The following is an 11,721-nucleotide window of genomic DNA, read 5'->3' on the forward strand; positions in this document are numbered from 1 at the left end:
CTTGGAGTCGAGTCACGGTTTCCTCCTGTAATGATATGGCTAAGTATTCAACTTGAGGTATGGCTAGCACGTACCGGAGGCTCAGGAGCTATGTCGTATCCAAGTCGTGTGCGAGGTGTCTCCCATCCCGATTCCCGACCTGACCCGGCTGCTTACTTAATTGCGCGGGGGTACGGAATTGGAATTCTGTGCCTTGAGGCATGTCGAGTGCTGTCGAGTGTAGTACTAAATTACTCAGGTTAACTTGACGAGCTCGCCTGTTTTCAGATGAAATTTATCTTGTTGCTCCTACCTTTGATGCGATGCTTTCCCTAAGGCTTTAGTCACTCGTGTTAGTGGCGTGATGGTCCGGGATTCCGAGAGGAGAGGCCTCCTAAAATTTTCAAATTCAAAGGTCCTCTCTTTGATCCTACTACCATGACTATGGCGGTCGGATTCTTGTCGCTTCCTACAGAGCTCATATGTCACATTCTAATCCTTCTTAACCCCAGGGACATTAGTCGCTGTGCAATGGTTCGCTTTCCCCGTAGTTTCCACAATTTCCTCCAGGGCTAATGTTTGATCATGCTAGACATGCAATATCTTTTGGCTTGTGGTCCGGAATTCTGCCCACATTCAATACAAGCTTGAAATTTATGCTCAAGGCTTGATTAGTACTGGGACCGCTACCATGAATTCGACCGGCATTTCCAGAAAGACTCTGTGTTCGCTCAAGAAATTGGCATCTTTGTGGCGATCCGACTTCCATGCGACCGCTACCTTTGAAGCAGTGGTCAGTAATATTGCTGTCGAATTTCGAGCGATACCATGGGAATACATGCCACCGATCCAATCTGTGAGATGTGGGCTTTGGTGGTTACCTTCGCCACAAATGGACAACTTCTACATTCAGGACTGTAGCACAAATCCTACACTCGAGTCCCGGACGTGGTCTCTCGATGATACCAGGGGCTTTCACACCTTCAACCCTCTGCAGGATCTTATGGTTTTGTGTTCTGAGCCTGATGATTGTGTCACTGTGACCGATGCGGAACAAGATCACCATGTCTGTTGGGTGAAGTTTCGACTGGCTTCATCCCAACGTCCGCATCCGAGCGCTGTGTGCATTTCTTTGGAGTGTAAGCATACCTTTGATGCACCTGGCTATTATAATGCTGCTTTGTCGCCACCTGTAATCTGTGGTGAGCGCGTATTTATTGTCTATGAAATAGAGGACACGGATGACTGGCCTGTGTCCGGCATGTTCATACAAGTGATCAATCGGAGGAAGGGATATGTAAATAGGGTAAGTTCCTTCTTTTTGTGACAATTCTACTGCTCAGCATAAGCAGCATTTTTTATGTCAACCGGATATCTACGCCCCAGATTGTTTTTATCCATTCGATGAACAGAAGTTCGTCATCATTGGCCCAGAAGGCTCGATATACTTGTACACGTTACAAGGGCTCGATGGGCCACCTCAGTGCCGAATCATATATCACCCTCCCAAGATCCCCCATCTATCATTACACGACTCGGAAATCATTATTCATGGCCACCCATCACTCCTTGGCAAAGCAGCACGCCCAGGACTCATGCCGAGCTATGTGCCCTCCCTGGAGTCGCAAATTATGGTTTTAGAGTTTCTTTCCGCAGCAGGGAATGCTATCCTATTACTGGCCATGGATATGGCCATCTTCTCTGACATGGCCTTGCACTCAGATATGCCCGTCGAGATTCCTTGGTCAGACTGGGGACCTCAGTATGCGTGCTACTTTCCGCACCACGAAAGCCACCATATCAGCGTGTTTGGCAGCAAAATGGCCTATGCTCTTCCCCAAGATCATATTCCCGATCCTGGCCAAAGACTGGAAGGGCTCTCCAGTGAGGATTACTTCTATGTGCATATCTGGGACTTCAACAAGCGAGTCATTGCTCGTTCGGAAAGTGTCAACAATCCTGACTCACCGGATCTTCGCATTTGCAAGTCGGGTCAGATGGTTGACTCCTTTGGTGAAGACATCTTCTCGAATCGTGCATACATCGCAACGGTCTGTCATACACCATTTCCGACAGCTGGCTCCAGTATATTCTTGGAACAGGATCGGCTTACTGTGACATGGGTACGTGTTCTTCGTTTGAACACAGTAACAGTCTGATGTGGCTGCGTTGTAGGCTCGGCATGGTGAGATTAGTATTCGGGTCATTTCCCCCATTCAGACGGAGGTTGGCTCGGACGTTACAGAATAGACAGTTTGGTTGCCCAGTGTTATGCTTGTATTATGTTTGTATTGGAAAGTGAGTAAGATAGGTGGGACTTAGCGACGCCGATGTGGCTTTACGAACAATATGACAAGCAAAATATCGAGTTTGCTTTCGTTGTATCAATTTACTCCCACAAGCTAAGTCAAACCGCGGGTGAGACGCCCAACAAATTCAACACTGGTTCCTAATAAGTAGTGATCAACAGCGGCCTGGCAGCGGCTCATCAGTCTGCGGCCGGTCAATGGAATTACGCAATAAGGCCATATCGCGGTTCATGATGCTCGATAACTGTCACTACATTGTATGATGATGGCAATGAAATGTCTTTCACTCACCCCCTTTATAATCTGATTTGAGTTATGGATGATGACCCATCGCATCTATAACACAACAGTCAAGTCTGAGGCAGCAGTAGTTCAGGAACTATTGCATCACTCTGAACGTTGTACGCTACTAGAAGATGTCGGACCGCGGGTTGGTGTCGTGCGGAAATGAGATGCAGATATTGATGTCGAGTGTCTCAGCTTCGCAGCAATATATTGAATGCCCATCGTTGCGTTTTGATATCCTGCTCAGAATATTCGAGTCGCTCTGGAGGAATTCGGGTCTGTCGATTGTCGTTACGTAGTACAGAGAGATAGTGGCTAACAAATCGAGATGGTAGAATCAAGATAAGGATGTGCTATAGGTGAAGTATGTGCAAGGATATGTATGATGAAGGATTTGTAAGGATGTGCTATATGGTGGAGTATGTGTAAGATGTGAAGTATGTATGATGGACAAAGATGCAAAATTTCAATCATCCGCGTCATCCTGTGCTTGTGAAAGGGCTCGTAAGACATTGTTAGGTATACACATCACCTCTGCAAATCTATCTGCAAAAAGCACACCACTTTGAACTCGTGCCTTGATGGCGCAGAGATCTGCGAAGGCGACGGAGAAGCCGAATGCACCACTTAGATTGTACGCATAGGATGCCATGATGATTTTGAGTTCCTCGTCGGAAAAAGATAAAACCTCTGGTCGCCGCGCAAAGTGTTGAGCTGTCTTTTGGATCGCTCGTGTCCTGGGATCCGGAGACCCCTTCCCTTCTGAAGCCTTCTTCTGGAGAGCAACAGCGACTTGCCACTCTCCATGTACTCTCTGGACATGAACTTTGACAGCATTTAAGTTGTCTTGCAGAATTTGAAAACCGTTGTGCGAAGCTTGTGTTGCCCTACGAGACGTAGAAAGGTAAGGCGAAGCGAGGTCGCGGTCTGCCGTATTGGTGGAAGAACTCCGGAGGACAGAATAATGTTTGAGGAAGTCGTCACGGAGGCGACGGCCCTCATCAACAAGGGCATCCAGGATGTACGGAGTCGAGCCCTTGCGTTTCGATACCTCTTGACCCTCGATGTTCTGTTCAAGAGCGGCCATATAGTAGGGCTTGCGTTTACCACAAAACTTGCGATCTGCCTCGAAGACGTGGGGTTTAACCCGCAGCCCCGTCTTGCTCGCATCGAGGCAGGTGGTAAACCTGCGCCGCACAACATAAGGCGAGTACCATAGCAATAGACTGAAAATTCTCACATGTATGCCAACCGAATGGCGGCAGCACTTGCATAGCCGCGCTCATACACAGCGAGATCATGGAACTTCGAATATAATCCGATTTTTGTTTCCGCGAGTCCAAGAAGAAGGACCTTCTGGAACGCGATTTGAGCCTCCTTTGCAGTGAGTTTGGATACTCGTCGGTCAAAATCCTTAACGTGTTCAACTTCTCGCTCAAAGTCGTCACTCAAACTTGCGGGCGCCGTACACAGCGGAGCGGTATTGAAACTTTCAACAAGACGTTTGGACCAGACCAATGTGACCGTATCTTTGAAAGCAATTATTAAATGATAAAATACAAGTGACGTAAACTCACCTCCATCATAATCTACAGAATGAACACGTCAGGCGATGTCCGGAAAATGATGGAAGTAAGTGCCTACCTCCTCCACCCAAGTAACTTGCCAATGAGCGCTCCCCCTTCACAGGGAACACGATGACATCGAAGTAATTAGCCAATTTTGGGTGGCTGACGGCAGTGACCTGATCCATATTTGATAAGGTCATTCGACGAGGTATTGATTGCCTTACCTTCTGGACATCAGAGGGCAGTCTTGTGGGATTCCTCCATACCTGTTTATCAACGTCTCAGGACAGTTCATTGCAATGGACTGAAGTACTCACCAGAACAGAACCGGTCACGATATCCATCTGGGTTCCGCTTTCGGGATCGGTGATGAGTTCTGAAGAGCGAAAATATATCTGCCCCTCCTCAAGGACCCCATATGGATCTGCTACTAGATGAGCTAGAAGAAAATGATTACGGAAAAGGTACATGCCCGGTATGATATATGCTTCCAAAGACTCCTTGACCGGGATGTGGAATTTCTCGATGTACTCGTCGAGTACTTGGGTCACCACGTACTCAAGTTTGGAAAACAGTTGGTCAAGCTTAAGAGGATGAAAACCGGCCTGCAGTAGTTCAAGGACCGTCTCGTGTAGAGTCAGCGGTTCACCGCTGTAAGGATTACGTCCCCGATTAACCGAGTCATGCAGCGATGGGTTCACTGCAACATCGTCACAATCATTAGTCCCGGCAGCAGGCTCCTCGTTGGGTCGGAGTTGGCCAAGACCAAGTGCTCGTGCCTGGCCAGCAATGCGCCGCCGCAGTCTCGATGTTACAACACGGCCGGCTTGCTCCACAGCTCGCCAGACCATAAGCATGCTGTCCGGTCCACTCCATTCCGTCAGCTGACGGACCTCCTCGTGAAGTCCATCTGCCATGAGCTCCTTCAAAACAGAAAGGGAAACACGACCATGTGCTAAGTTGACGAGCGTCTGGCTCGACAAACGGCTTGGCCCGGTTACCCGAGATGGCGCAAGGAGGTCGAAAATCCTATGTGCGCTATCGACGTTGTGTAGCGAGCCAAGATTGATCTTATTCTGTGAGTCACGTATCCAAATTTTCGGTGGTCCATCGGCGATCTGATGCACGGGATCTGGGTGCAGAACCCACATTCCCTTGGCACCAGCGATACGTCCTTGCACGGCGGTCGGTCTACTCGAATACTTCATTACTCGCATGATGGCCGTCAAGGCCGCACCGCTGATATAACCACACCCATCGGTCATGATTTTTTCAGCCGGGGGCTTTCCCTCGCCACAGTCCACAGCATCTAGATATTTGAGCAGTCAGTACCTCGTATTTTATGAGCTCGAGGAGATATTACGTTGGTCAGCAATGAAGATTATGTTTTCCGGAGAGAATTCGATTGTTGGCACCGACGTTGACAGGCCAAGCGCCCATCGTGTAGACCACTTGCTGATGGGCTACTCGGGGAGCGTGTCAGAGCTGCATGATGAGGACAAAAAAGTGATCACCTGCATCGAATTCAACGCCAGAGGATTGTGCCACTCCACAAACTGGTAGAGTGTCAATCTGTGACTGTCGCCGTCGCCGAGGTTCGCTTGCCGATCAATGTTCTGGTTCGTTTCCATAAGGTACATGCTCCCTTCCTTAGCATGGAAGGGTACGAAGACGCGGCCACACAATACAAATTTGGATGATATCAGGAATTCCCGAAGTGCCGAGCCGACTTTATCATACGTAAGGTTATCTGGCACGCGGACTTGGAGGATGCGCCGAGACCCCAAGAACCGAGCAAAGCGATGCGATCTCCGAATCTCTGGTTTCTCGAGTTCGAATTTGAAAGACGTTCCAGCTTTCACGACACGTGCAACTTGCTGTATCTTCCCTCCGTACCAATGGTCTTTTCCCTCCCACTGTCCCATAGTTCCCAAACCGCGACCTTTGTTTTCGACAATCGCGAGCTGCTCCCGATCGTATTCGAGCCTTAAATCAAGTTTAGCTCGCGATTTGTGAGGCGAATAAAGCTAATACCAAAGTTCTGAAGGCGTTCCCATCGCAGGTGGTTCTTTGTCTGCCATGACGGTAGTGACTTTCCAGGCAGATTGAGCATTTGAACCTTTGAGTTTTCGTAGACGATGCTCCGTCATGTCTTGGAATGTCCACATGCCACGAGTGACACCTCGCGCTAGTTCGAAAATTGTTCCCCATGCGAGTTCATGTCGATCAAGGACTACCTGAGCCTCCTCGCAGTGGGCAATGTGGGCGACATCTAATTCGACACCGAACTCGGGGGACCTGCGTTTTCGATTTTTTCCTTGTGGCAGATTCACCTACGGCATTGTGAGAACCCATTGAATGTAAAAGAATTATATGACTTACAACTGGTGCGCATGGTGAGACTTTGCGTTTAATCGCTGGTGGAAGAGGCAGCAAGCAGTCTGGTGCACGCTTCAGGCCCGTGGATCCAACGGATGACATTGAGGTCGTGCGACTCGAGAACAGTGAAGATTGTTCGGTCGACGGTGCCGACCCGGAATCACTGTCCGACTCCATCACTGATTTGGATGATACTAAGTAATAAAGCGCAGATTAGTAGGGAGAGATCACCTACATCTTTGGGCTACTGTGAGGGCGTGAATAATATGTTCATTTGAGCAAACTTAAACTCAACACTGTACCTTCATCGATCTCACACATCTCCTCGTCACGCGACGCACGTCTTCGTAAACGCATATCCGCCCTAGGCGCTTGAAGTGTTATCTTCTGCGAAATAGAAAGTTTTTCTCCAAGGACTTTTGCCAATGGTTGAGTTGGAGACGGCGAGTTGTCTATAGAGTTGCAACGATCAAATGAATTCGCGTTAAGGTGGGTTGCCAACGCGTACCTAAAGCTTCTACTTGCATCTTGAAATCGTTCCAGCCATTTGAGTACTCACCGTCGTCCGACGATTCATACACCACCTGGGAGGCCATGATGATCTCGATGCACGCTGAACGAACGCACTCACCACAGTCTTAGGGTCCATTTTTTATTCGTGATTCAAAATGCTGGAAAAAAATTGAGGGAATTTTAGAACAAGGAGTGATGATATCGATGAACCAGTGTCTTGATAAACTCTTTCCAATTGCGAGGCCGAACCCCTACCAACAGCTGCCAACCAAAGGTATACAATTTGGGTGCCAATCAAGTTTAGAAGTGCCGTAAGGTCCAGGCTTGTATTGGTTCAGCAAAGCTTCCATTACTCCACGAGTGCATCGCGAACGTCTTCTGGGACTTGCTATGGTGTTCCTTCAAGTTCCTGGCTAAACGCGGATGGGTAGCCTGAGTGAGTCCGAGACTCGGTTACATATCATGATGGCGAGAAGATTCTGTCAGAGCGCTCTCGTCTCGCTTGTCCGGACCGGAGTATAATTTTTAAATCACGCTCAGACATTCGCTGATCTTCGAAATCTTGGTCTTGAACTTCTGAAGTTCTTTGGGCAAATTAGGGACTTGAGGCAGTCATGGCGATAATAGGTGGACCACTCTAACTCAAGTAGCATCAATTAAAATATGATACAATATCCCAAAGCATAACAATACAAGAAGTTCACTTCCGGGCGAATGTAATCTGAAATGAAGTGAGAGTGGTTCTTAAAGAACAAAAACGTATCTACAGACCTTGATCTTATTCTCCCCATCAAGCTTGTAGTTGTGAAGAGCATCTTTGGCAACCCCAGCGCTGCCTTCGTCCATGTATTCCACGAACGCGATGTCTTTTTTTGTTGGAATAAGCCGAACCTCGTGGAGGTTTGGGTACCTGAGAAAGTTAAGATCGGCCTCTCAACGCGCAGGGGGTTTACATACTGAGAAAAGAGGGCCATAAGCTGGTCCTTGGTAACGCTTTCGGGTAGATTTTGGAGGAAAAGGATCTTGTTGGGAGGCAAGTATTCGTCTGGCATCTGGACATTGGGACGCCTAGCTGCAGGAGCTGCAGCAGCTCCGTCAACTGTAATGAATATGATTCAGCGTGCAGCTGGTGAATATAAGGCTGTAACACAAACTTTCTGCAGCCATCCGCTTGGCCTTGAATTTCTGCTTCAAGGGGTTCGAATATCGCGTACGCCCTGCACGATTTCTCAGCTCTTATTAACAAACCTTGTCAAGAAAACCCCACTTTTGTGTTCAGCTCTCTTGGCTGTATGTTGTTCAAGGTTGTTAGCATCCAATCGTTTGACGACAGCGTCAGATCGCGTCCGCGCAAACGTAATTTGCTGAGACAATCATATGAGCAGAAAACGAGCTTATAACATAAAAATACGTGCCATAGGTTTGGAGTAGAGAGGGAATCCACGGACTTCCTTCATAGCTTTCTGTGCGATCTCTGGGGATGCGAATGAGACGAATGCTTGACCCCTCATTCTCAAGTTGCTATGCGCTACAACATCCAGCACCTCCCCATACGATTTGAATAAGCCTCTTAGTGAAGCCTTGAGCACTATGGAAAGAAGATAATTCAGTCACAGCCAAGTTGTGGTATGTTTCGATGCTCACCGTCGATCTTCACCTTCTCGTTGAGGTTTTGAATATAAAGAGTCTCAGAAACAGCTTCTTCCACCTCTGGTTGAGGTGTCCCATTTTCTGCTAAGGTTGGTGTGACATCTTGCATAGAGTGAGGGTCCACTGGGGCTGCCTGTGATGTGGCCATGACTTGATAAGTGCCAGCTTCGTCGAGCTCAGACTTACAGGAAGTGCTTAGTAATCATTTCGTAAAGACTGGGTGGGGTTTAGTGAATGACCCGAATATTAGATCTAATCGTAACTACAAGCTCGCAAATATATGGTGCTAATTATTGTAGTTTAACTGGAGTTCCATACATGAATGGGACCGCGTGAAGTCGACTGCAATATCTACATCCTTGGGTTCGCAATAGCGACTTCATGAAAGTATATCGCAGAAGCTTTTTTCCCAGTGTGCTGGGCGAAATTTCAAAGGCTAAGGGTCCACGGCTTTCGGCTTCAACTTCACAGAAGGAATCGTTGTAGGAGGCACGTCCAAAGCTTCAGCAAAGTCTTTTCCGGCAACTTGATTGATTAGATCTATCGAATGGCTTCGCAGAGTCGATATCAGCCGAGAGAAATATGCATACACGATGGAGCTCTTACTGATCCTCCAAGTGATCCATCATTCCCTGCACAGTCATTTTCTCCGGTTCTCCAGGCTTGTCATGACAATGAGTGCACCGCCAAATTTTGCGTGGAGGTGTCGTAGTGCTCGCGGCGGCTTCCTCCTGGTCTTGGCGAAGACTTCTACTCTCCTCATCTGAAATTTTCTGCCACTTCACAGTGGAGTCACTCCAATGCTTCTTGGTGCAATGTTTGACCTGTGATTCCTCGTCAACGACGTTGTCTTACTTCAGCCCACAGATCAACTTACAGATTCTCGCCACGAACGGACCATCATAGGTCTCTCTCCATCACAGTGGTTGCCGTAGCTGCACTTTAGGCAGACCAACCTAGGATCCAGATTGTCGAGCTCCGACACTGTTACCTCTGTCCAGTCTAAGTCGCATGCATCGATGATGTTCCTCACGGTTTGGGAGGCCTTCTTATCTAACTCGAGGTCGTCCATGGACCACTCTCGTTGTACAGTATTTCCCGGATACCCTTGGCCCATTGCAAACGTGTTAGGAGGGTCGAGTTCATTCCATGCTCGTCGCCGGATCCGATTGCATCTATGGTGAAGGTACTCTGGGAAGTACATGTACCGAGGCGAGTCATTAGGCTCAGGAATGTCGTCGCAAAGCCACCCTGTGCACGTAAAGACAGCAACAGCAAGTCTCTCGCATTGAACAGAGTCTGTCAAGCCAGTACGGTGGGTGGATTTCAAGCCGCCATAGCAAGTCTGACCGCAAATCATGACCATTGCAGCGCTTCCAAGTATCGACTATTTTAAATAACTCCTCACGAACAGGCTGAAAATCTTCCGCAGGTGAGAGTCAGATGAGCAGGCAACTCCACGATATCGCGAACTTGTCGCATCCCAAAGAGGTCGGCAGCAGTAGGCATAAGATACTTGTGATACCCTTTCTCCCGTTGCCAGTCACTGTATATCGTAGCGAGGAGGCTTTGCCGCTCCCTGATCTGTTGTTTTCTTTCTTGTGAAATGCGGAATTCAGCGCATTTGACCCATGAATTCGACCATTTGGTGGTGGATATTTTGCCAGACTGCTCAATCAGTTAGCGTTCAAGGAATACGAACGAACAAAAGTAGATGAAAAGCCTTACTGCGATCGGTCAAGGGCTTTGGCTGCTTGACAAGTGGATGATCTTCAAAATGGGTCAACTTGTAGATTCGTGCAGTATGCCGATCTGGAAGCTTGTTTACATCTTCCTCCCAGCCGAGTTCGATCAACTTCTCCACAATACTGTGAATATTGAGCCGTGATTGCCAGGAACTGAACACAAGACTTACGCGTCATAGCGCAAGCTCCTCAGATGATCGAGCTCCTTCCATCTGCTCTGTTGTTCGCCTTCCATCCATTTTGTGCACCGAACTGCATGCTGCATATGCTCAACAAACAAGGATGTGTTTTTTTAAAAACAGGAGACGTACCTCCTTCCGAACGAGCACCGCATCTCTCTTCAAACCTCGAAGGACAGATCTTTCTTCCGGCCCGAGCTTCGACAACTCGTCGACCAATGATTCCCTGTCTGAAATCAAACAGCGGGCGTCATTGCCTTGAAGGTAAATAAAGTAAGGACATGCGCCAGTGAATGGACAGAAAACTAACGGATTCTGCGTCATGCTCAATGACAGACAATGGTGCAATTTCAACCCATACGTTGTTTTGAACTTATCATCGACAACCTCTGTACTGAAGTACCAGTCGGTAAGCCTATCGTCACATCAAGCGAGACCTAGCTCACCGTTCTTTGAAGCATTTTTGGCAGTACCTGACTCGGAGGTTCCAGTCAACATTGCGCACATTTGGTCTGAGACAATTCTAAGTTAGGAAGGTCAAATACATCCGGGTGCTATGATTAGAACACTTACGTGACAATGCATATCGAACGCGAGGCTCGCATGCACAGGCTCTGACATGTCATCAGCACAAGCAGGCATGCCCTTTACATTGGAGCGCGCAGCCATCCACACGGTGGTAGATGAGCGGTGCATCAGCACAGAGCGCAGAGCCTTGGTAGTGCGTGAGAGATGAAGTAAGTCGAGTGGAAGTAGCCTCCCAAAGATCTGGGCCGATTGTGATTATCTCGGATGATCATATGACAAAGGACCTGAGTTACCTCGAATAGGATATCCAAAGGTAAGGAGATAAGTATTTCAAGACTCTGTTTTTGTGCTCGTTGACGATAGTTCTTGAGGAATTCTGTCGCATCTACGGCGGTAGTTTTTGTAAAGCGCGATTTGATTCCACCTCTTGCAAAGACGTGTTCCCATCCATTGTTGGCCGTGATTTTGATTTTCTTCGTGATGTGCCCTAAAAATTCTTCGTCGCTGTGCATATCGACAGCGGAGGACCCACAAAGATTAGAAAAATGGGGAGAAGAATCTCGAGCTTGATCTTGGACCAAGACGC

At 48.0% G+C, this 11,721-nt stretch overlaps 5 protein-coding genes across 5 annotated transcripts; 1 reads left to right on the forward strand and 4 right to left on the reverse strand.

Annotated features, from left to right (window-relative positions):
- Positions 1-417: 417 nt before the first annotated feature.
- Positions 418-2,333, forward strand: F5147DRAFT_761525 (uncharacterized protein; the record flags this gene model as incomplete). The annotated part of the gene is made up of 5 exons (XM_041440533.1): positions 418-513; positions 572-1,181; positions 1,212-1,285; positions 1,332-2,102; positions 2,155-2,333. 5 exons carry the CDS (start codon positions 418-420, stop codon positions 2,227-2,229), a joined length of 1,626 nt encoding a protein of 541 aa, XP_041291987.1. The 3' UTR covers positions 2,230-2,333.
- A 629-nt stretch (positions 2,334-2,962) lies between these two features.
- Positions 2,963-7,496, reverse strand: F5147DRAFT_220478 (RNA dependent RNA polymerase-domain-containing protein). Its single transcript, XM_041428666.1, has 16 exons — positions 7,244-7,496; positions 7,152-7,191; positions 7,029-7,104; positions 6,823-6,972; positions 6,756-6,767; positions 6,524-6,699; positions 6,176-6,474; positions 5,656-6,127; positions 5,505-5,604; positions 4,614-5,450; positions 4,459-4,565; positions 4,366-4,407; positions 4,218-4,317; positions 4,151-4,162; positions 3,814-4,102; positions 2,963-3,760 (listed from the first exon to the last, which is right to left on the reverse strand). The coding sequence occupies exons 2-16, from the start codon at positions 7,167-7,169 to the stop codon at positions 3,040-3,042; spliced, it is 3,411 nt and encodes a 1,136-aa protein (XP_041291988.1). The 5' UTR covers positions 7,170-7,191; positions 7,244-7,496; the 3' UTR covers positions 2,963-3,039.
- Positions 7,497-7,657: 161 nt separating this feature from the next.
- F5147DRAFT_699398 (uncharacterized protein) lies at positions 7,658-8,839 on the reverse strand. Its single transcript, XM_041437616.1, has 7 exons — positions 8,678-8,839; positions 8,449-8,621; positions 8,301-8,397; positions 8,188-8,250; positions 7,991-8,132; positions 7,805-7,943; positions 7,658-7,754 (listed from the first exon to the last, which is right to left on the reverse strand). Exons 1-7 carry the CDS (start codon positions 8,829-8,831, stop codon positions 7,734-7,736), a joined length of 789 nt encoding a protein of 262 aa, XP_041291989.1. The 5' UTR covers positions 8,832-8,839; the 3' UTR covers positions 7,658-7,733.
- A 290-nt stretch (positions 8,840-9,129) lies between these two features.
- F5147DRAFT_220562 (uncharacterized protein) lies at positions 9,130-10,223 on the reverse strand. Its single transcript, XM_041428668.1, has 2 exons — positions 9,561-10,223; positions 9,130-9,507 (listed from the first exon to the last, which is right to left on the reverse strand). The coding sequence occupies exons 1-2, from the start codon at positions 10,047-10,049 to the stop codon at positions 9,286-9,288; spliced, it is 711 nt and encodes a 236-aa protein (XP_041291990.1). The 5' UTR covers positions 10,050-10,223; the 3' UTR covers positions 9,130-9,285.
- A 741-nt stretch (positions 10,224-10,964) lies between these two features.
- On the reverse strand, positions 10,965-11,709 carry F5147DRAFT_220530 (uncharacterized protein). The gene is made up of 4 exons (XM_041428667.1): positions 11,429-11,709; positions 11,181-11,375; positions 11,054-11,119; positions 10,965-11,001 (listed from the first exon to the last, which is right to left on the reverse strand). The coding sequence occupies exons 1-3, from the start codon at positions 11,645-11,647 to the stop codon at positions 11,099-11,101; spliced, it is 435 nt and encodes a 144-aa protein (XP_041291991.1). The 5' UTR covers positions 11,648-11,709; the 3' UTR covers positions 10,965-11,001; positions 11,054-11,098.
- Between the last annotated feature and the right edge of the window lie 12 nt (positions 11,710-11,721).

Source organism: Suillus discolor (genome assembly GCF_016758755.1).
Source record: "Suillus discolor strain FC423 chromosome Unknown F5147scaffold_33, whole genome shotgun sequence".
Classification (NCBI taxonomy): domain Eukaryota; kingdom Fungi; phylum Basidiomycota; class Agaricomycetes; order Boletales; family Suillaceae; genus Suillus; species Suillus discolor.